Here is a 23,732-nt window from a genome sequence, read left to right as displayed (position 1 = left end):
AAGTACACAAAAGACCAGATTCTTCAGGTGGGGTAGGGGGAGACCAGATTTCATGGTCCGTGACGAGTTTTTAATGCCATGAATTTGGTATGGCCCTGTCTATATATAAAGTCAACTCTGGAATAGGGAGGTGAACAGAAAGTATAATCCAGAAGATTATAATACTAGAAAATTTTGCCAGAATTCATGTGTGTCTACCAAACCCTATGGAATCCCAGTCAAACCATATGCCACAAGATGCTTAAAAATTTCAGTTGCAATAAATCCTCTACCTGAAAAATGTATTAATTCACAAGCAACTCCTGAAATAAAGTTGTTACTTAAGGGTTGGATATGTCCATCTATTTATCAAAAAATGTTATATGCCTTCTCCTACACTATAGGCAGGCCATGTGTTTCTGCTTTAGATGTTTAAATTGTATTCCAATCTGTTTTGCTCGTTTAAGTAATATTTCTTTGGAATTTGCAGGTCCAAAAACCTACAGTTTTGGTTCCACACCTGATTCTAGTGCTGCTGCAAATCTGGATAAATCTATCCTTAAAGTGAGTATGTCTTTCAAGAAAAAAACAGCTTCATTCTTCCTAGTACAGTAACGCCTCACTTAAAGTCATCCCAGTTAACTTTCGTTGCTGATCAATTAGGGAACATGCTCATTTAAAGTTGTGCAATGCTCCCTTATAACATTGTTTGGCAGCCGCCTGCTTTGTCCACTGCTTGCAGAAAGAGCAGCCAGTTGCAGCTAGCTTGTGGGGGCTTGGAATCAGGGTGGACCAGCCCCGCTATCAGCTTCCCGCTCCCCTAAGTTCCCTGTGAGGCAGCAGCCCAGAAGGCTATCAGTTGCCGGCAGTTCAGCTGTCCCTCCCCCCGCTGCCATGTGCTGCTTCTGCCTTCTGCCTTGGAGCTGCTCCGGGAGACTCCTGCTTGCTGTGGGGGGGGCTAATGTCAGGGTGTCCCCCTCCCCCCTGCTCCTGCCCCTTGCTTACTCAATTTCCATAGAGCAGGGAGGGGGACACTACAGAACTCAGGATGGAGGGAGCGGACTGGCTGCAGGGGCTGTCTCAACTTGCTGATCTCCTTAAAAAGGCAGTGTACTTAGAGTGGAGTCGGCATACTTTAAGGGGCAATGCTCATCTCTCACATACACACAGGGTGTGTGTCTGTATCTCTGTCTGCCATGCTGTTTCCCCTCCCTCCATTTGTGCTGTAGAGTGTGAGGCTACATTAAGAACAATGTGTTAACTCTTGAGGGCTCAGCTGTTCTAGTTCATCAGTTAGCAGTAAGGCATTCCTTGGGAAATATCCCACCCTCTGACTTTACCACCTCAACCAAGCTTCACAATCATCATTGCTCTGTGTGTGTGTGTGTATATGTATATATGTGTGTGTATGTGTGTGTGTGTGTGTGTATATATATATATATATATATGGGGGAGAGAGAGAGGCTGTCTGTCTGTCTGTCTGTCTTAGTGTGTCTTTTGTCTGGTGAAAAAAATGTCCCTGGAACCTAACATTAATTCTTATGGAGAAATTTGATTCGCTTAACATCGTTTCACTTAAAGTCGCATTTTTCAGGATCATAACTACAACGTTAAGCGAGGATTTACTGTACCTAATTCTAACAGGAAAAAAAATTCTTTCATGTGCTACAGACTAAAAAACAAGAAAGCGTACTGGACTCTAGAAATCTGCAGGCATACTTTTTGTTGAGTTTTATGTGAAGGGTGGAGCAGCTTCAAGAAAACAGTCAAGACATATTAGTATTTTCATAATGAGGAAACTTTGTCTGATTTTGAGTTCTGTGAACTTTAAAATATTTGATCTCTGAAATTTAACTTTGGTGTATTGTAAAAATATATTGCATGCCAAAGAGCTGTGCAAAACCAGTTTCTTATGATGGTGGGTTTTTTATAGGATTTTAGTCTCTTATTGACATAAAGTTTGTGATCATAACAGGATTTTGTTGCCTATGTAAGATCTAATCCTTTACATAAGCAGCTTCAATAAGATTGACATGGGGATTAAGGGCAAGCAGGATTTGGTCGATAGTCTACAAATGACAGGTATTCAAAGGATGTTGAAAATAGCCAAATATTGCGGCCTGATCAAGTCACTTGTTTTTGACAGTGTTTTGGTTTTTTTTTCAAATTAATATTGTCATATGTCAAAGATCGTGTCACAACTTGTCTCTATACAAAATTAATATAATATGACTTGAGTGATCTAGTTGGTACAGGACATTATTTCTTTTGGAAAGCCATGTTCTTGTTAGCTGAAACTGCCTCTGCTATTTTTTTGGAGTGAGAGTATAGTTTGTTTTCTACATCCTTTCAATTCCTCGAGTCTGCAGAGACCGCTAGCAAGAGTGCAAAGCAGGAACTGAACTGAGTCCATTTGCTTATTTCACAGAGCAAGTCACAAAGTAGTTACCTGCAATATTCAGTTGCTGACTGCCTGCTGTTTTGGATCTTAATATGTGTGTTTTGGTTTAAACTAAAACCAAAACTTTAAATTTAAGCTGGAGGCCCAGGTCTCACTTAGTGGTTTCAGTGGTGCTCAAGCAGATCTGTTTATTTATCTTGGTTAAACCTCTCTAAGAGCTACTGTATGTTTAGATAGCTGACAGTTTAAGTCCTAGTTCTTTGTCTTTGGGTTTGTTTATTTGTTTGTTTGTTTTTTTCATCTGGTCAAAAAGATTTATTTGGCTCCCACTCATGTGAAGAAATTGTATTTCCCTAAAAGCAAAATAGGCCCCCTCTTTAATAAAGAAACCTGAATGTGGAGAAAGCTAAGAGAACATCATAACTTTATTAAATAAAAAAAACAGAGAACATTCATTCTTCTGCTAGTATCTTGACCAACAATACACATAAGAGAGGTTTCCAAAAATAGGCGAGAATTGGAAAGATAAAGGGTTTTGCGGGTAAGGAGTCTTCTACCTTCCTATCTTGTCTGTCCCTGATGTTGTTGTAGTTTATATTTAGTTTATATTTGTAAGATTTTATTTAATTTGTAATGACTAGTATCTGTCTCCACAGGTAGTGATTAAAAGTAATTTGGAAAAAAGGATTATTGGAGTCATCAATGAGCACAAAAAGCAAAGTGATGACAAGGGAATGATTTCTAGAAGACTTACTGCCAAAAAATTACAGGTGGAGTACAAATCTTTTTTTTTTTTTTAAATCTAGATCAACATTTATTCAGTGATCGTAAATAGGTTACTTTTCTGTCACTTTTTACTTTAGTATTTGGTATAAGCCAAGTTTTCTCATTTTGCAATACAACATAATTTTGTTAAAAAACTCTTTAAAATCTCAGATATCGAATGCAATTGGCCAGTTGAATGTCCTTGCCAGTGTAAGTCAATAGTTGAAGATGCTTGGGTGTGAGGTGAAATAAGTAATAATTTGAGTGGAACATAAGAGGATTTGAAAACTCCAGTGGTGAATGGGAAGCTCTTCTTGGCAAGTATGACTGTAGACCACCTATTTTTTTAGTATTTAAGATTTCATTTTAAGAAGTTCTAGTTCTTATGGTGACAAAGAACCTTCTAAAGTTAAATAGCTGCAGTGTTTTCCTGAGCATGCATATGGCTCTAGTCAAACCCTATGGGGAGTCATAAAACTGTCAAGTAATGTCAGTTTCATGCTTGGGAATGCAATTTTCTCCAGAGTAAGCTTAAATGTGCTGAGGACTGGTATGGAGGCTGAGGGGAGGGGCAGATTACTAGAGAAGTTCCTCCATAGCAGCCAGGAGACTGGAGAAAGAATAGAGCAGTTGTTTCCTCCCCCTCATGCTAACCAAGAAGCCCTGATGTGAGAGTGAAGAAACACAAACTCCTGTTCCCATCTAGCAGGTTGATGGAAGGGATGCTCCACTCCCATCAGATACCCAATAACGAAAAGCTGGAGTCCCCATGCAGGATCTAGGGACAGAATTTTCCCCTTTCCAAAAGCTGGGGGTGGCCTGGAGCTATGCTCATCACAACACTGTCTTTGGATCATTGATGGAGATTTACCACCCTTGTCTTTCTGGTTGGTTAGGTGTGTGAAATTATTTTTTTTATTTTAAATGAGATTTAACAATAATCTTAAATAGTGAATTTTGTTTATTCTTTAGTATGCTTTCTGATGCCTGTACCTTTGCAGTTTGCATCTTTTTAATACCAAATTTCTTCTCTTTTCAGAATTTTACAAACTTTTTTCTAAATTGGCGTTATTTCTACAATTTAAATCAATGTCCTTCTTAAAACGTACTAATTATCTTTATTTGTAGGATGTATATATGGCTTTGCAAGGATTTTCTTTTAAGACCGAGGACATTGAGGAAGCTATGAAAAATACAATTTTGTATGGTGGTGATCTTCACTCTGCACTTGACTGGCTTTGTTTAAACCTTTCTGATGGTAAGCATCATGCCTGAGAAGTGACTTTAGGTGCCACAGTTTTTTTGAATCGTTTGTAACTGATTCCTATTGAGTGAGTTTTGTCTTGTTTTTAGTGACTATGACAGTGTATGGTACCACTTATTCTTAAGAGCAGGGATTTCCCTTTTTCCTTTTTCTTTCACTAGCAATACCATTAGGTATACTCTAGGAAAACAGTTTACATAAAAATATGGTATAGAAAAAGACAAGGTGGGTGAGGTAATATCTTTTATTGGACCGACATCTGCTGGTGAAAGAGAAGTTGGTCCAGTAGAAGATATTACCTCATGTGTCTCGTATCCTGGAACCAACAAGGCTATGACAACACTGCAGATAGCATGGAAGTATGTTCCTATTGTAGATTGAAGAAGCACTCTGCAGCAGAGAAATCTTAGCACCACAGCGTCCCTCAGAAGACTCAAAGGAAATTCATTAAGTCATAAATACAGATAGAAAATCCCCAAGAGGGCCTCATATTCTACAGTTGCCTTTAAAGATGTGAATTATAGGTGGCTTGTTTTAATTTGACCCTATTGTACAAGAGCAATAGCAATCACTGTGGTGTGGGAGTGCAGTATAGTAGTAACAGTTTATTTCAGTAGGATTAGTAGTAATTAGAACCAGGTGCTCCAGAGTTGCTGCTTTTTCTAGCTGTGCTTTGGACTTTCGCCTAACTTTGGGCAAGTCATTTAATCTCTCTTTATCTCCATTTATGCATCTACAAAATAGGTATAATAAGCAGAAATCAATATCTGCTCAGGTGAATATTAAGACCTGGGTTTGATTAAGTCCTACATGATGTTTATTTCTTATTTTTAGTTTGCACCCAGTGCCATTGAAAGTATCTTCAGTTATTTTTTTCTGTTACTTGGAATTACATTTTATTTTAAAGATGCATTACCTGAAGGATTCAGTCAGCAGTTTGAAGAAGAGCAACACAAACCTAGAGCAAAATTTCGTTCTCCTGTGCCAGGGAGTGAAACTCCTCCGTTACCAAACAGCAAAAAGAAGGAAGATGGCCCTGAAATAAAGGTAATTTGAGGAATTATGAGAAGGAGTTTTCAATGGTTAAACTCCCACTGACTTTAGTAGGAGCAGAGTTATGTCAACATAGAAGATTATCAAAAATCCTATCCTACGTGTTCAGTAATTTAAAGTACATAGAAGGATTTCTAGTCTTTAGAGTGGAGTGGTTATAAAGGTGTAACTTGAAGTTCAAAAAATGAAAGGTTTATGAAGTTTTGGTGGTAACATTTGACTTGCTGGAAAAAATACAAAGTCCCAGTACAGTTAAATCTCCTACTCTCCAGTCCCCACAACCCATTAATTCTATTTACCACTGCTGTATTCTATAGAAGAACACATACGCTGGACGTAATTTTTATTGATTTGTGCGTATATAAGTTTGCCTCTGTGGTTTAGGAGTCCAGTACCACAAGTTATTAAATCTTAATCAAGATTCCCCACATAACCCCCTCACTCCCTGTTCCCCCATAGTAGTTGTAAAACATTTATCTCGCCATCAAAAAGGCATATATATAAATTGTGTGATGTTTTGCAAGATCCAAGAAGCATCTTCATTTTTTTAAATTGTTTTGAATTTCTCAAATATTGACCAAAACAGCGATTAAATCTTTAGTTTCCTTTACAATTATCTTTTTAATTGTGGCTATTCTTTCTAATAGAGAGATACTGGGAAAGACAAAGAGATGAGTATGAAGGAATGGATTCTACAGTATGCTGAGCAACAGAGTGATGATGAGAAAAGCGAGTCTGTGAAAAAATCAGAAGATGAGGAAAAGTTTGACCCTGTAAGACGGAGAGCAATTTGTATAGGGAGTCTTTCTTTCATATGGCAGTTTTCATGTGGCATTTATCTGTAAACTCTGGCTCTATTGTATGTGTATTTGTTGAAAATCAAGGGCTGAATAACTGATTTAATCGTTGTCTTAGTTTTTGTAGATTTGACAGCATTGCAGGCAGAACGAGGAGGGTTTAAAAAAACCCTTCTAGAAGTAATGCTTCCTAAGTCATTCTTCCTTTTTGTTTTTGTGTTGAATGCAAAACTTTTGGTGCATAGTGCTAGAAAGGAAAATGCAGTCCCTTGAGAGACTTAAACAAGTGGGATAACTGTTGTTTTCCATTCCCACACTTAGCCTTTTATTTTTATTCATGAAATTAGAATTGTTCATTCTCTTGCAAAAGGATTTATTTCATATAAATATTGTGTTGGTGTGGACGGGGGCGTTGGGAGGGAATATGCTTTGTTATGTAGTTTGTAATTAATTTCACTTGCAAAATATCTAGGACGTAACTAATGATCTTGTTTGGAACAGAATGAAAGATACTTGCATTTGGCTACAAAGCTTTTGGAAGCAAAGGAACAGGCAAGTTCCTCCAAGCAAGATAAAGACAAGCAAAGCCAGAAGGTGGCACAAGAAAAAATAAGAAGAATTCAGCATGGTATGGACATTCAAATTATCTGTACCTTTTAATAAACTTACATTTTTAATTGTTCAGTCACACTTTTGCTGGTAAATCTATCAACTATTAGGAAAAATCTCCTTAAGATGATACCTTAAGTACCTTTTAACTGGTTTCACATCATTGCATGAATTGCAGACCTTCATGAATTTCTTTTTGGTGTGACCCAAGATGTCAAAAAATAACTGATTTTACTGGGTGCATTTCTGGCTGTCCAACCTGTCACATTTTCAAAGGGTCAGTGATAAGCACATAAAGGAAACAGGTACTGTTTTTTCTTTGCAGAAATGGCAGCACTAGAAGAACATCCTGTGTTTAATCCAGCTGTAAAAATTTCAAACCAACAACAAAATGAAAAGAAAAAATCTCCTTTGCCTCCTGAAGCTAATTTGAACCTGAACTTGCTTGAAAAATCTGGAGCTGCTGCAGAGGAAGAGAAGGGTATGATTGAAATTCAAAACAATACAAACTTCATTTACTGTACTCCAGTTAACTAAAGATTTGTAATGGCCCCTGGATTGTGCATTCTTCTGTATGGTCTGGGACATCAAACCCTGGATTACAGTGAAGATAGGATGAGCTGATTTAACTTCCCAGTTGGCTTTAAAAGCAATATATTAATTGTAGCATAGCAGCTTTAAAGTTTTTTTTTGTTTTTTGTTTTGCCACTAATTGTCACTTACGAGTTAGATCATGATTTGAATACATCTTTCTGTAGATGGAAAGCTAATGTGCTGTTTCACTGCGTCACCCGGTTAGACGTTAATTTTCTTCAACAAAGATCTTTAATGGTTGAAACCTTTGACTGTTGTTTAAATATAGCAACAAGAATGAGTGATATTCTATACTGGTCCTGAACCACCAAGATTAAATCTAGTATTCTTTTTAAGAATTCTAGCAGTGTGCCAGATTTTCTGTAATTAAGATTAAGTATAGATGTCGCCATACCAGTATTCTCTGTCTGATAGTGGCTAGTATCAGTACTTACTAAATATAAATGCAAATATAAATATAAATAAAAAAATTTTACTTTCTACTAAAAATGCCTAGGTTAAGAGGAAAATTACTTTGGGTTCATTCAAGAATTAACGTTTGGAGCGTCCATGTGAACATCTAAAATAATGTAAATTTTGTTTTTACCATTTCAGTGAAAAAGAGGGAGCCTCGAGATATAAGGAATTTTGACTACACTGCTCGAAGTTGGACTGGTAAATCTCCTAAACAGTTTTTGATCGATTGGTGCAGGAAAAATTTCCCCAAGAGTCCAAATCCTTCTTTTGAAAAAGTTCCGGTGGGTAGATATTGGAAATGTAGGTATGTACTTCTAGTAAAGCTGAATTTTCTACTGATTCATTTAACTATCTAAATGCTAGCTACTTACATTTAATTGAATGACTCTAAGCATACATATTTAGAATTTTCTTTTTTGGGAATTTTTTTGACTTACGCAATTTAATGAATTTTACACAAATTTGTAAAATCGGTGTCCCTGAATATGCATTTTTACTGAAAAAAGTGTTGGTTGAAAAATTTTACCCAGCTCTACATACGGTTACCTTTCAGACAATATTTTGCAATAATGCCCACATCATCTAAGTACAGTAACTCCTCACTTACAGTCGTCCCAGTTAACTTTGTTACGTTGCTGATCAATTAGGCAATGTGCTCGTTTAAAGTTGCACAATGCTCCCTTATAACGTTGTTCAGCAGCCGCCTGCTTTGTCCACTGCTTGCAGAAAGAGCAGCCTGTTGGAACTAGCTGTTAGGGGCTTGGAACCAGGGTGGACCGGCAGCCCCCCATCAGCTCCCTGCTTCCCTAAGTTCCCTGTGTGGCAGCCACCCAACAGGCTGTTAATTGCCAGGCAGTTAAGCTGTCCTTCCCTCCCCGCCCCCCTACTGCCATGTGCTGCTCCTGCCCTCTCCCTGAGAGCTGCTCCCAAGAGCCTCCTGCTTGCTGTGCAAGGGGCGGGGGGATAGGGGTTCTAATGTCAGGGTGTCCGCCTTCCTCCCCCTGCTCCTTTACGCCATCAGACCATCTCCTCAGTGGGGACATGACAAGGCTAAGGATAGAGGGAGCTTGCTGGCAGCAGCTGCTGTCACAACTTGCTGATCTACTTAAAAAGGCAATGTACTTAGATTGGTGTCAGCACACTTAAAGGGGCAATGCTTGTCTCTCTCTCATGCACATGGTGTGTATCTGTGTCTCTGTCTGCCATGCTGTCTCCCCCCCTCCATTCCTGCTGCCTTCCAGAGTGAGGCTACATTAACAACAATGTGTTAACCCTTGAGGGTTCAGCCGAGTGATAGTTCATCATTTAGCAGTAAGGCATTCCCTGGGAAATATCCCACTCTCTTCCACCCTCTGACTTCACCTCAACCAAGCTTCTCAATCATCATTGCTGTGTACAGTATTAAATTGTTTAAAACTTATAGTGGGGGTGGAGGGGGTAGTCGTTTTTTTGTCTGGCGAAAAAAATGTCCCTGGAACCTAACCCCTCCTATTTACATTAATTCTTATGGGGAAATTGGGTTTGCTTAACATCGTTTCGCTTAAAGTAGCATTTTTCAGGATCATAACTACAACATTAAGCAAGGAGTTACTGTAAATGTTTGTTTCCACAAGTAGGTCACTTTAAGTTTTATCAAAGGTCTGCTTGGTTTTCCTTTTTCAAAAAACAAACAACCCTACAGGTCACTGAAATCTACTCTAGAGATCAGTTCCATAAAACTGTTACTACACTTTTCTTTGTTTTATGTTGAACCCTTAACCATTAATGATTTTATTTGTGTAATGTTCTTTGTCTGATAACCTTCAGTTTCCACTTATTTGAATGTTACATATAAAACAAAAATCGTTGCTGCACCTGACTAGTAAATAGAAATGTCTGTCTGAAACATGATTTTATAGAACTGTTTTTTCTATCTTTGAAGGGTTAGGGTTACCAAGTCAGTTGATGTAATGGCAGTGTGTCCTACAATTGTGACAGAGGATAGTATGCAAGCTCAGCATCTGGCTGCTACATTGGCTCTCTATCATTTAGTAAAAGGACAGGTAAGATTTTTCACTACACTAGATGCTTAGGATGGAATGTATTTTCACATTAAGATTTTATTTTCTGACATGATATCCACATTCATCTTTTAAAAATCTGAATCAGTAAAGATTTTCCAAGCTCGAATTCTCCCTGTAAATTACACGTTCACTTGTCCTTACTGAAGGTGCCAAACATAATCATGTGAGACCGTAAGGTGTGGCAAGATTTCATGGTGTGTAATAGTTAAATATTGTAAAAAGTTAAAAAGATTTTCTACCAGTCTACCTGTGGGTACAGCAAAACAGATGCTCAACATGGTTACAAATATATGAACTTTCAACTTTCTCCCCCTCTTTATTTGTTGGACTTGCTCATTTAGAAAGAATTAGTGAGCTCTGGTATTTAAGTTGTTCTTTGGAATAGTTTTTGATAATGTGAGAAATTATCTTTTGTCTACTGTTCAGCAGTATAGTTGTCGAATAAGTAAATCAGCAATACTTCTGCATCAGAGTATAGAAGACTTAATATTTTCATTTAATCAAACAATCAGTTGACGTACAATCCTTGTGACAGTGTAAAAGCAAAAAGCCTTTAAACATCCCTATTGTACGTTTTTTAATATGGTCTGTTCAAATAACTGATACTCCTTAAGTTTCATATATACTTTTTCCTTGTTTTTATTTTTTTATATATCTTTATCCTAAATGTAGGATTTGGGAAAACTAATAATTCCTTAGCTGCAATCAAATACTAGCAACATATTTAAGGGAAGATTTGAGGTCTCAAATAAAAATGTTGTCATAGAAAGTACCCAAACAGACTCTGAAGATAAGTGATTAAAATCTGTATCTATAGAGAGGAAGTTTTTAAGTATTTGGATCAGTGATATAGTCTTTCATTTCTTAAAGATTTTTTTAAGGTAACTTCTAGAATTTTTAAATTGATTTGTAGGTGAAATATCAGTAAAACTACAGAATAATACATATTGTCACTTTTTCTGTTTTCTCTAAAGTCGGTCCATCAGTTGCTGCCTCCCCCATATCGAGATGTTTGGTTAGAATGGAGTGAAACTGAAAAGAAAAAGGAAGAAGAAAGCAAGTTAGAAACTAACAAACCTCGTGATAATTTTATTTCTAAGTTATTAAACAAACTCAAACAGCAGCAGCAACAGCAGCAATCTGAAAACAAACCCCAAGTATCAGAAGATCCTGAGGACTCCTGGGAAAACTTAGTTTCCGAAGAGGACTTCAACAGACTCTCTCTTGAAACCACAAGCACAGATGATTTGGAACCTGTGAGGATCCTGTTTAAAAAATTTCAAAGTTCCTGCAGATACCAGAGACTTTTAAAGGAGAGACAACAGTTACCTGTGTTTAAACACAGACATTCAATCATAGAAACTCTTAAAAAGCATAGAGTAGTTGTTGTGGCTGGAGAAACAGGCAGTGGCAAAAGTACCCAAGTGCCCCATTTCTTGTTGGAGGATTTGCTGCTAAATGTGGGAGGATCAAGTAAATGTAATATTGTCTGCACACAACCCCGAAGGATCTCAGCAGTGAGTCTGGCTACCAGAGTTTGTGAAGAAATGGGCTGTGAAACTGGACCTGGAGGAAGAGTAAGCTACTACTTGATTTCTAGCTAACAGCTTAGACCAACTGGTTTTATAGGAAATTTATTTTTCTGTACATAGTGGAAGCCACATAATGATGTTTAGCATGATTTTATTTAAAGACCTCTTTCCTTTTCCTTAAAATGCATTTTCCTTTGCTTTTTGTTAAACACTGGATTACTAACTAACAGGGCTGTCAAGCAATGAAAAAAATTAATTGCGATTAATCATGCTGTTCAACAATAATAGAAGACCATTTATTTAAATATTTTTGGATATTTTCTACATTTTTCCAATATATTGATTTCAATTATAACAGAATACAAAGTGTACAATGCTTATTTTGTTTTTTACAGTGCAAATATTTGTAATAAAAAATATAAAAGATATAGTATTTTTCAATTCACTTAATATAAGTTCTATAGTGCAATCTCTTTATCATAGAAGTTGAACTTACAAATGTAGAATTATGTACAAAAAAATAACTGCAGTCAAAAATAAAACAATGTAAAACTTACAGCCTACAAGTCTAATCAGTCCGTTTCTTGTTCAACCTATTGCTCAGACAAACAAGTTTGTTTACATTTTCAGGAGATACTGCTGCTCGCTTCTTGTTCACAATGTCACATGAAAGTGAGAACAGGTGTTCTCATGGCACTGTTGTAGCCGGCATCGCAAGATATTTACATGCCAGATGCGATAAAGATTCATATGTCCCTTCATGCTTCAGCCACCATTCCAGAGGACATGCGTCTGTGCTGATGATGGTTTCTGCTCGATGATCATGTAAAGCAGTGCAGACTGACGCATGTTCAGTTTCATCATCTGAATCAGATGCCACCAGCAGAAGGTTGATTTTCTTTTTTGGTGGTTCGGGTTCTATAGTTTCCTCATTGGAGTGTTGCTCTTTTTAAGACTTCTGAAAGCATGTTCCACACCTCATCCCTCTCGGATTTTGGAAGGGACTTCAAATTCTTAAACCTTGGATATTGTGCTGTAGCTATCTTTAGAAATCTCAGGTTGGTAATCTTCTTTGCGTTTTGTCAAATCTGCAGTGAAAGTATACTTAAAAAGATAGTAGTCATCATCCAAGACTACTATAACATGAAGTATATGGAAAAATGCGGGTAAAATAGAGCCGGAGACGTACAATTCTCCCCAAAGGAGTTGAGTCACAAATTTAATTAATACATTATTTTTTTAACGAGCATCATCAGCATGGAAACATGCCCTCTGGAATGGTGGCCAAAGCATGAAGGGGCATACGAATGTTTAGCATATCTGGCACATAAATACCTTGCAGTGCTGGTTAAAAAAGTGCCATGCAAACGCCTGTTCTCACTTTCTGGTGACGCTGTAAATAGGAAGTGGACAGCATTATCTCCCGTAAATGTAAACAAACTTCTTTGTCTTAGTGATTGGCTGAACGAGAAGTAGGACTGAGTGGACTTGTAGCTCTGAAGTTTTGCATTGTTTTGTTTTTGAGTGCAGTTATGTAACAAAAAAAATCTACATTTGTAAGTTCAACTTTCGTGATAAAGAGATTGCATTACACTACTTGTATGAGATGAACTGAAAAATACTGTTTCCTTGTTTTTTACAGTGCAAATATTTGTAATAAAAATAATATAAAGTGAGCAGTGTACACTTTGCATTCTGTGTTGTAATTGAAATCAATATATTTAAAAATGTAGAAAAACATCCCAAAATATTTAATAAATTTCAATTGTATTATATTTAACAATGCAATTAAAACCGCAATTAACCGCGATTAATTTTTTAATCGTGTTTAATTTTTTTAGTTAATCGTGTAAGTTAACTGCTATTAATTGATAGCCCTACTAACTAATAATAAGCATATGTGAATTCTATAAACACGCTCCCGAACAAATGTAGGGGCACATATTCAAAACATTACTATTCTTAGAACAAATGCAATACTCAAAGATAGAAATTTCTATCAGAAACAAAACTTCACACAATATCAATTTTCCTACAGAAATTATGTTTCAAGAAGTTCCAACATTCATTATGTGAGATGCAGGGAATAGCTTTCACAAGTGAATACTAATAATGGTTTTCTCAAATATTCTAATTTGTCCTGGAGTTAACCTGAGCCTTGCTTTGGATTTTATCTTCATATCCTGGAATTTTTAATAACACAGCAGAAGTTACTCCATCCTTCTTCCACTAAGCTATTTTTAAAAATATACTTAACAAGGTCAAGTTAAATTCTGGTTTTTTTTGGTTTTTTTTTTTAATGGGACTATAACTGCAAACTTCTGACCTTTTGAAAGGCCCATTTAAACTATTGTTCTGGTTAAAATAAGCTTGTGGTCTTACATTCTGAATTTTATATCTTAAAAGTACTGGAAAACAAAGTAGAACTTCTTTCAGTGGCTGTAGAAAATGAATGGCTATCATAAGTGAATAGATACCATGATAGGAATACAGTTTTTTTATGTGTGAGGTAATTAATATGCAATGGATTTTTGAGGAGCTGTACCCCTTTTGTACTTTTTACATTTTTAATTGTGTACCGTCAAAATGCAAAATATTTGCCTGGATTAGCATCCAGTAACTTCGGTACTAATCTGAACCTCTTCTACTTCTTGGTTTTGGCTGTTTTGGAAATACCATCCATAGTATCACTGTTTTTCCACATTTTTCAGTTTGGCTCAAATCGTGTAATACTGAGAGGCAAGGCCGGATTAATGCAGGGACTTTAAGGGCTGCAGCCCAAGGTCTTGGGCCAAGGGGATCCCTGCAAAAATAAATCCATAATTTATGAGATTCATTGGTTACCAACCCCCCGATTGACTGATTCTGGAGCCTCTGCCATTTGATCTCGATCTCCAGGCCGCTAAAAGTGCAGTGGGGCAGCAGGGCTCAGGCAGGCTGCGTGTATGCCATGCCCCACGCCGCTCCTCTCTGCACACTGTCCCCACCCCCAGCACCATCCCTGCAGCTCCCATTGGCCAGCTCACAGCCAATGGGAGCTGTGGGGGCGGCACTTGCAGGCGCAGGTAGCGCACGGAGACACGCTGTCCCCTTCCCCCCAGGGCTGCACAGAGACATGCCAGCAGCTGGCTGCTTCCGGGAGTAGCGTGGGGATATGGCAGGCAGCCTGCCTGAGCCCTGCTGCACCACTGCCCGAGAGCCACCTGTGGTAAGTGCCTCTTGGCCGGAACCTACACCTCACACCCCCTCCTGCACCCGAACCCTGTGCCCTGGGTCAGAATCACCTGCTCCAAGCTCCCACCCAGAGCCCACACCCATCACCCCCTCCTGCACCCAAACTCCCTCCCAGAAAGAAACTAATATAACAGCTGTTCTGAGGTAAGAAGTAGGCTCTTTTGAATTAACTATATTCTACATGTTTTAAGACTGAAATGTAACCACAGAATGGCTTTGTTACTTAAAAGGCAAGTTTAGTATAGTGTTAATAACCTCGATGCCATAACTGTGATAATTTTGTTTTAAATTAGGAAAAAAATTTGTATACAGGGGCCCCACAAAATCTAATAGCCGTGAGCCCACAGGAGAGTTAATCCAGCCCTGCTGAGAGGGGGTCATGTTCGTGTGTGTGACACTGATACAGTTGCACTGAAAAGATCATTGCCTTAGTTTCCCAATATGTGGGCTTTGTGAGGATTTATTAATTAGTCATAGTAAGCTTTAAATATGAGCTGTACACGTGCTATTCTAATTGCCTTATTGGTAACTGTCAATGTACTTAACTTTCTCGTCCAGAATCTCCCTTAAATTATACCAAGTAGAAACTAATAATTGTGTCAAATTTTGTTTGGATTTGAAAAAAATCCACCATGCTATTTTACTAGTAGTTTATGCAGTGCCTGAAACCAGTGTTTAATTTTCATTTTAATCTTTGTGTATCTGTGGTATATCTAGTATTTTAAACCACTATATATTTAAATGCTATACTTTAAATTGTTTTGTAGAATTCCTTGTGTGGATATCAAATCCGTATGGAATCCCGAACGGGAGAAGCTACTAGATTATTATACTGTACAACAGGAGTTCTGCTTCGGAAACTTCAGGAGGACAGTCTTCTTTCAAATGTATCTCATGTTATTGTAGATGAGGTTAGCATTCTCTCACTTCTACTTTGCTTTTGCACAATTGTATCTTTCATAGGAATTATTTTTATTTATACCTCCAGACTAATTCACTCTCTACATCCTTTTAATTCAAGGTTCATGAAAGAAGTGTCCAGTCTGATTTCTTGCTAATCATTCTGAAGGAGATCTTGCATAAACGTTCAGATCTGCATTTGATTTTAATGAGTGCTACTGTAGACAGTGAAAAGTTTTCCAGCTATTTCACCCACTGTCCCATTCTAAGGATTTCAGGAAGGAGTTACCCAGTTGAGGTAGGTAAATGTTTCTTTATATCTACCCACACAAATAAGCTCCCGTAATGTGTCATCCAGTTGTATCTGCTACAGCAGCAAGAGAAGGTAGTCTTTCATCTGAATTTAAAACCATTTTAGCCCTTTTTATCTTTAAAAATCCTAAAATAGCTTCAGTGGTCCTACGAACAGAACTCTGTACTTAGATTTACATCATTTTTCCCCTCTGACAATTCAGATCATCCACAGAAATTCTAAAACACCATTTTTATTGTTGTACATATGTTTTTTAAATGAAAATCAAATTTTAAGTTCCTTCTGTTTCTGTGGCCCTGAGGCTTGCCATTTTTCTTTGTGTTCTGTTGCGTTAGGTTCTGATGATGAGGAAAATGTGAGCATTTCAAAATGTCTCTCCTCTTACTGTTTATCTTTCACCTTTATAGTTTTTTATCGAATACTTAGTAACTTTGAGATGCCAGGTAACGTTAAAGCAATATATATATGGAGTATTCTATGCAAATTGTTGCACATCAATACTGACTGATATAGCTCTGTTGCTGAATTAAGTGGACCAGTCATCTAGTATTAAATGACCAACTAAATTTCAGTTACTTGTTATTGTCTTCATTTTTATTTGTGGAAAAAAAAGGTAAAATAACTAAAATGCTGCTTACAGGGTTTCTAATATACCACATACAGTACACTAAATGCACAGTCCATCACAATTTATTATCCAGCATTGTTAATGCTGTGATACACAAGGACAAAGCTCTAACACATCCTTTATGCTGCTTTGTTAATTTGGTTTACCGACTTGCTCGGTTTTTTGATACGCTCCTAAAGTAATAGTGTGATTCACTTTCTATTTTCATATAAATAATAAGGAAATAAGTGAAATGGGAAAGATCTCCTTGTGACTTTTTTTTTCCCACCCCACCTCACAGACCTCTGTGCTGCTGTTTGGGTCTGGGGGTGGGTGCAGAAGAGGGTTCCTTACCCTTGTATAGATACTTAACAGCTATATATTACTGTATATTGCTTTGCCCTTTCAAAGGAAGGAGCAGAAAAAGGGAGTGGCACTATATGCTCCTCAACGTATAGTGCCACTCCATTTTTCTGCTGTTGAGGAGCAACATATAGTTTACTGTAGAAGTTTGGATCTTCTTTCTTAGCTAGCGTTGTAGGAAATTCCCTTTTCAGTCCTAAGAGTGTGTGCTTTAGAAAGACAGAAAGGATGTAGGTTTATTTTTTGTATTTACCCCTCTCAAAATAATTCTGTAGGTTTTCCACGTGGAAAATATTATTGAGGAAATTGGTTATGTTCTGGAGAAGGACTCTGAATATTGTCAGAAGTTCATGGAGGAGGAGGAAGAAATAACAATAAATGTTACTAGCAAAGGAGGAGGAATCACAAAGCATCAGGTAAAACAAGTATTTTCTGTTTGGACAGTCTTCTTTAAGAACATAAGAATGGCCATGCTGAGTCAGACCAACGGTCCATCAAGCCCAGTATCCTATCTTCCAACAGTGGCCAGTGCCAGATGCTTAAGGGGGCATGAACGGAACAGAGGAACTTATCAAGTGTCCAGACCCAGCTTTTGGCACTTGGAAGTTTAGGGACATCCAGAGCACAGGGTTGTGTCCCTGCCCATCTTGGCTAATAGCCATCGATGGATCTATCCTCCATGAACTTATCTAGTTTTTTGTTGAACCCAGTTATGTTTTTGGCCTTCACAACATCCCATGGCAACGAGTTCCACAGGTTGACTGCATAGGGTGAAGAAGTACTTTCTTTTAAACCTGCTGCCTATTAATTCCTTTGGATGATCCCCAGTTCTTGTATTATGTGACTGGGTAAATAATCCTTGCTTAGTCACCTTTCTCCACACCAGTCATGATTTTATAGACCTCTATCATATCCCTCCTCAGCCAACTCTTTTCTAAAATGTATAGTCCCAACCTTTTTAATCTCTCCTTGTACAGAAGCTGTTCCATATCCCTGATGATTTTTATTACCCTTCTCTGCACCTTTTTCTATTCTAATATATCTCTTTTTGAGATGAGGTGTCCAGAACTGTGCACAGTATTCAAGGTTTGGGTATACCATGAATTTGTGGAAGAAGTAGTGTATTTTCTGTGTTTTTTCTTTTTGACAGCTGATCCATTTGCACAATGGTATCAAATCATTATCACAATTAATACAATACTAATTTAGCTATATACAATTATGATATTTCCAATGGTTATGAAACCATATATTCAGCAACTTACTGAGTCATCAACCGTGTGTGTTCTGGGGCTTCATCAACAATTATTTGTGGCTGCCCTGCTGTTACTATATTTTTAATTTTGATTCCCAGTTAAATTGTACCTTCAATATCTTGTGCACGTTCCCAACTCTTGATACATTTAAGGAAAGACTGGGTAAGCTCTTGAATAGACTCAGGAACAATTCTGCTTAGTTATGAAGATAAACTAAGGAGAGGGGACAGAGGAAAAGTGATGTCCCTCTTCCAAGCTGCTTCCTGCCATTTGGGATGCCAAAATAAGACACTGCTTACAGTGGATTATCTAGATGTAAAAAATATTATATCACCTGTTCTGCTCCCCACTCCAAGGTTGGCTCTCCTTAACTGTGACTCGTATGTCTTGCAGGTCTCTGTGGAACTAGTTTCCCTTGATGGGGCTTAGATGCCCTTCTGGGCTTCACTCCTCCCCACTGGCTAGTTGGCTGTATATTGTATGAGAAAGGGAGGCGAATAAGTGGTAGCACTCTCCTGAGCACCACCCAGTCACTGTCCAAAATGAGACACTGCAGTAGGTAGGAAGATCTTCATATATTATGATTGTCCCTCTCCTTTCTGAATGCTTTGATTAGCAATGAAATAGTTGACATTGGTGGCACTTAAATTATCATTCGACTTAAGAATTCTCACATTATTGAGATAGGTAGGGGCAGCTCACATTTCCAAACCCTAAGTCAGGGCTTGTCTACACTTAAAAAGCTACAGTGGCTGTGGTGCTATAGTGCTACTACCTACACTGATGGGAGGGGTTCTCTGTTGATGTAGATAATCCATCTCCCCGAGAGGTGGTAGGTAAATTGATGGAAGAATTCTTCTGTCAACCTAGCACTGTTTACACTGGGACTTAAGTTGGCTTAACAACACCGCTCGGAGTGTGGCTTTTTCACACCCTGACTGACGTAATTAAACCAATCGGAGTGTAGACCAGAGCTCAGACAAACATGACTGCCTCAGTTTACATTCAGTTCACATTTTAATGGCTTCTCTTGCAGCCATACGGGCTAGAGACTTGCTTGTTACTTTTTAAATTAAAGCACAGGGTCTGGCGCACAGGATAACAGCCTCAAAAACAAAAAGTACCTGCTTGCCAGGCCTTTGAGATGGTCCAGTGTGAGCAGCAGGGATGGACAAGATGTACCTAATGGAACTTTTTTTATTATTATAAAATGGACTATATGATGTCCATTTTGTACATATTTGCCTTACAAGACAAGTTAAAACACTTAAAGGGCATAAATGTCTACGTTCTCCTCTCTTGCCTTCCTCTTGCATAAAGTTAATGTTACCAAATTCTTTCCCTTTTAGGAATATGTCCCACTCCAGTCTGGATCAGGTGTTGATTTGGATCCTTACTATCAGACGTATAGCAATCGTACACAGCAAGCAATCTTCTACATGAATCCTTACAAGATCAACCTTGACCTTATCTTGGAATTGCTTGCCTTCTTAGGTACTTTATCACTTCCTAAAATGTTTGTGGATTTTTAAAAATTCTTTCAATGATAACTTTCCTCAGATTTTGGGACTCCGCTTTCATGGATTTCTTATTGTTTACTAATGATGCTTGGTACTAGAAGGATATTTGATTTCATTCCTATTCATGATGCTTCCCAGAAAGGGCCCAGCTCAGGAATCCTAGAATAGTATCTCCTATTTCAAAGAGGGAAAGGTCAAATAGGATTTTTTTTTTTTGCTTTTTAACCAGGTTTCTATATTATATCCCCACAGATAAAAGTCCACAGTTCAGAAACACAGATGGTGCTGTATTGATCTTTTTACCAGGGCTTGCTCACATCCAGCAGTTATATGATCTCATTTCATCTGACCGAAGGTTTATAAGGGACAGGTAATGAAACCATTCTCATTTGAGAAATGTGTAGTGTTCTCATCTTAGTTTTTAAGACTGGCTTTTTTTTTTTTTTTACAGGAAAAGAGAATTGTAGTTAGTTGTAATTGTAGTCCATAACTTACTTTTTTGCTCACAATACATTTTCTCAATCCATCTCCATTTTTTTTTCTATTTCTCTTTCAAATCTGAGCATAAGTGGTAAATATTTAGATCCTTCTGCAATCAAAAGTTCCTTATTTTTCCTCCAAATGAACTTATTTGCTTTAACAGTGAAGAGCTTCTGAACATTTTAATTCTGAAATAAAAACTGACACTTTCTTCCTTTTTGCTAGAGCTGTCAAAATACTGTCACTATAGTTTAGAGTCAATATAAAATTGCATAACAATGGTAGAAACTCTTTTTTCGCCCATCTCCACGAAACTGGAGAATGACCATATCAAGTATTATCATTCATACGTTTTTCCTTTCATATTTTACTGGCATTTATTTTTAGTATTATGTAAATAGTAATACAAAGTCTTACTATTATTTATGTATATTCTCTTTCCTTCCTTCAACCCACCAGCATTACCTCAGGCTTATTTAAACATTTGTTGAAAGTTGTAACTTAATTGTTGAAATAATGTCTCCTTCTTTCAGATATAGGTTAATAGCTCTGCATTCTATTCTTTCAACTCAAGATCAAGCAGCTGCATTTACATTGCCCCCTTCTGGAGTTAGAAAGGTATGGTATGTTTAAACATGTAAAAGTCACTATTGTAATATAAATCATCTTCTTGCTCCCTCTACTTTATGTACTCTTTGTAAGTTTTTTTTATTAGAGAATTCGTATACACAGTTTATAAAACTGTGAGTTCTCTGAAATTCTCTTGCTGAAAGCAGAGCATTGTACTCTATTAACAAGGTGTTCAGGGCCAGATACGAGTTAACTTCAAAAGATTGTCAAGTCATCATACTAAATCTTTTATATACAACAGAAAAACATTTAGTTTTTAGTAATTTTTGTTTTACTGTAACTTTCTGTTGTATAAAAAATGGATCCCTGTCACTTCCTAAAAAAAATCTTTTTTAGGAATCTTTTCTCGAAGTATTTTGTACACCTTTATACACACAAGCTTGTGAAAGACTATTTGACTTAATGACAAATTGTTCAGTGGAAAGTCAAGCAACCTTTGCAAGTGCAAGCAGCAGTTTAAACCAATTATACAATGAAAAACTAGTACAAAAACATGTAAAGATCCCCTTTATCTCTTTAGTCCTCCCAGACATTTCTGTAGGGATCACTTTTTATCAAGTTCTCTCCAAATCTGAGTTTAAAGGAATTAAACTTATAGAAGGACTATTTCCTTAATTCATTTATCTGAAGGTATGGCTATTTCATTTGCAGATTGTTTTGGCAACCAATATAGCTGAGACGGGTATTACGATACCAGATGTTGTCTTTGTAATTGACACTGGGAGAACAAAAGAAAACAGGTAAGGGTTGATCTTCCTAAGTCTTTGTGTTGTGTACATTTTTGGAAATAGATTCCATAGGGGTTTTCCACTAGGTTTGTACCTCTTCAGATCTAGGTTTAAATTCAGGCTTTGATCAAAAAAGTAAGTTGAGTGGTCTGATGATAACGGCCTTATGTCCAAATCACAAAACCATCCTACAGCTTCTGCCAGAGCTCACACTTATCCCCCCACCTCATACCGCTCAATCTTTTTTTCTGGAGATGGAAACGAAGCAAAGTTCCCCTGCTGAGAGGCAGGGAAATCAGTGAATCACTGGAGCTTGCATTATGTCTTTGGCCCCCTCATTTACCTAAGACAGTTTCAACCAGTTCCTTAAGAATTCTTCATTCCACCAAGACAGGGAGGTGACACCCACCTATGTATCTTAGTTTGTCCTAAGAGCAAACTTAGTCCCTTTTTCACCCCCACTTGGTAACAATGTATCAAATAGGGGAAACTGAGGCACACATAGGATTCATAAAAATATTACAAAAATTCCCACTTTGTCACAGTTATGAACAGGGAGAGGAATTATTTAGAGATGATGGAATGCACAACCAGAAGTAATGGGATGAAATTTTAGGTAGATCACCTTTTCCATAACTTCCTGACACTGAGATGTTGGCTTTGGTCTACCTCAAATGTACAAAGTACTAGAAAAAGTGTGGTTAAACAATTCAGCATTGGCAGGAAGATGGACTAGATGAACTAATACAATAGGTCTCTTTCACCTCTATCATCTACATTTGATTAATGACCTAATCAATCATGTGTAAGGCTTACAAAATAAGGCTTTCAAAACTAAGTTTTATAACTTTTTACAATGAGTGATTTTATTTTTAAAAATCAATTTTAAATTGAGAATTTGAATCTGACAGTAGTCCTTATCTACACATTCTGTGCAAATGCTTTTTCAGGTACCATGAAAGCAGCCAAATGAGTTCTTTGGAAGAGACCTTTGTCAGTAAAGCAAGTGCTTTGCAGCGTCAAGGGAGAGCTGGACGTGTCAGGGATGGATTCTGCTTCCGAATGTACACAAGAGACAGGTATGTTAACTTTAATGAGCAAGATTTTGTAAGTCAGGCAACTGTTACAGTATTAATTGCAAAAGCCTGTGTTAAAATGCAGTGTAGTGGTTACAAATTAAACTGAAGTGAGGAAATACAAAAGTTCAGGTTCTCATAAAAGTGTGTACTTGATGTGTGTAATATAGATGACTTTGTGCTGTGTAATCCTTAACTTTTGCAGTTCCTGGCCTTTTTCTCAAATTGAATTTATAGCCTTAATGTTTCTTTAACAGAGGTGACTCAAATTTTTCATTTCCTGTTTAAAAAAAAAAAAAATTGTGGGGGGGAAAGAATCATAACTGAAGCATTATTAAATTGTAAAATTCTGTTTTAAACATCACCATAAATTTGCCCCAGTGTCCAATATAAACAAATCCTAGCTCTGGAATCTTGAGGTTTAACTCCTTATCTTCCAAATCCATAGATTTAAAGTGGGCTATCTATGGATGCGGGGCAGGGGAACTACCTATGACGTTATACTGCTCCACAGTATGGAGAGCAACAACGTAACTAAAAACCTAGAACTCCTTTTTTTTATTACATCTGATTGAAAATGATTTGGCCCTTAACTATGTTTCAGTTTAAAAAAAATATATATATATATATATATATATAAAATAACCTTTATTTTGAGGGTTTAGCCACATGTAAAGTTTGAAGTTCCACTTATTTGAATTAACCATGAGCAAAAACAAATTAGAAATTATTTCAAAATAGTGTCCCATTGTCCATCACTATCCTTCACCTTCACCCTACCCTCCCGTGACGTGTGCACATGCTTAGCTCACAAAGGGGAAATATAGTCTTCTCACTCTTTACTTTAAAACCCATGCATCTACCCCCAGAATGAATGTCTATCTGAAAAACAAGCAAATGAAAACAGGGGATTGTAATTTAAGATGACTTGAAACCTTAAGTCAAGGCTTGTTACACTGAAATTTGTAATACTGTGTGTCTTTATTATTGTGGTGTTGCAGGTTTGAAAGTTTCATGGAATATTCCGTTCCAGAAATACTGCGTGTGCCTTTAGAAGAGTTATGCCTTCATATTATGGTATAGTCTTGTTTCTTGAATTTCTCTTACCTTTG

General features: G+C 37.3%; 1 protein-coding gene across 1 annotated transcript in view; it reads left to right on the top strand.

The window, feature by feature from the left end:
• Positions 1 to 23,732, top strand: part of DHX29 (DExH-box helicase 29) — a 35,059-nt gene that overhangs the window by 1,696 nt on the left and 9,631 nt on the right. Inside the window, exons 2-20 of the mRNA XM_084629346.1 lie at positions 470 to 543; positions 3,037 to 3,150; positions 4,274 to 4,403; positions 5,317 to 5,456; positions 6,110 to 6,235; positions 6,761 to 6,887; positions 7,194 to 7,349; positions 8,057 to 8,222; positions 9,840 to 9,960; positions 10,956 to 11,558; positions 15,515 to 15,658; positions 15,769 to 15,945; positions 17,206 to 17,346; positions 19,536 to 19,680; positions 19,959 to 20,076; positions 20,720 to 20,804; positions 21,468 to 21,556; positions 22,495 to 22,623; positions 23,622 to 23,697. Coding sequence (XP_084485472.1) covers positions 470 to 543; positions 3,037 to 3,150; positions 4,274 to 4,403; positions 5,317 to 5,456; positions 6,110 to 6,235; positions 6,761 to 6,887; positions 7,194 to 7,349; positions 8,057 to 8,222; positions 9,840 to 9,960; positions 10,956 to 11,558; positions 15,515 to 15,658; positions 15,769 to 15,945; positions 17,206 to 17,346; positions 19,536 to 19,680; positions 19,959 to 20,076; positions 20,720 to 20,804; positions 21,468 to 21,556; positions 22,495 to 22,623; positions 23,622 to 23,697 — 2,861 coding nt within the window. The remainder of the gene's footprint in view (positions 1 to 469; positions 544 to 3,036; positions 3,151 to 4,273; positions 4,404 to 5,316; positions 5,457 to 6,109; positions 6,236 to 6,760; positions 6,888 to 7,193; positions 7,350 to 8,056; positions 8,223 to 9,839; positions 9,961 to 10,955; positions 11,559 to 15,514; positions 15,659 to 15,768; positions 15,946 to 17,205; positions 17,347 to 19,535; positions 19,681 to 19,958; positions 20,077 to 20,719; positions 20,805 to 21,467; positions 21,557 to 22,494; positions 22,624 to 23,621; positions 23,698 to 23,732) is intronic.

The sequence above is a fragment of the Lepidochelys olivacea genome (genome assembly GCF_965140295.1).
Source record: "Lepidochelys olivacea isolate rLepOli2 genome assembly, chromosome: 5".
NCBI lineage: Eukaryota > Metazoa > Chordata > Testudines > Cheloniidae > Lepidochelys > Lepidochelys olivacea.
Note: the sequence above shows the minus strand (reverse complement) of the source record. Positions and strands in the feature narration are given on the sequence as shown.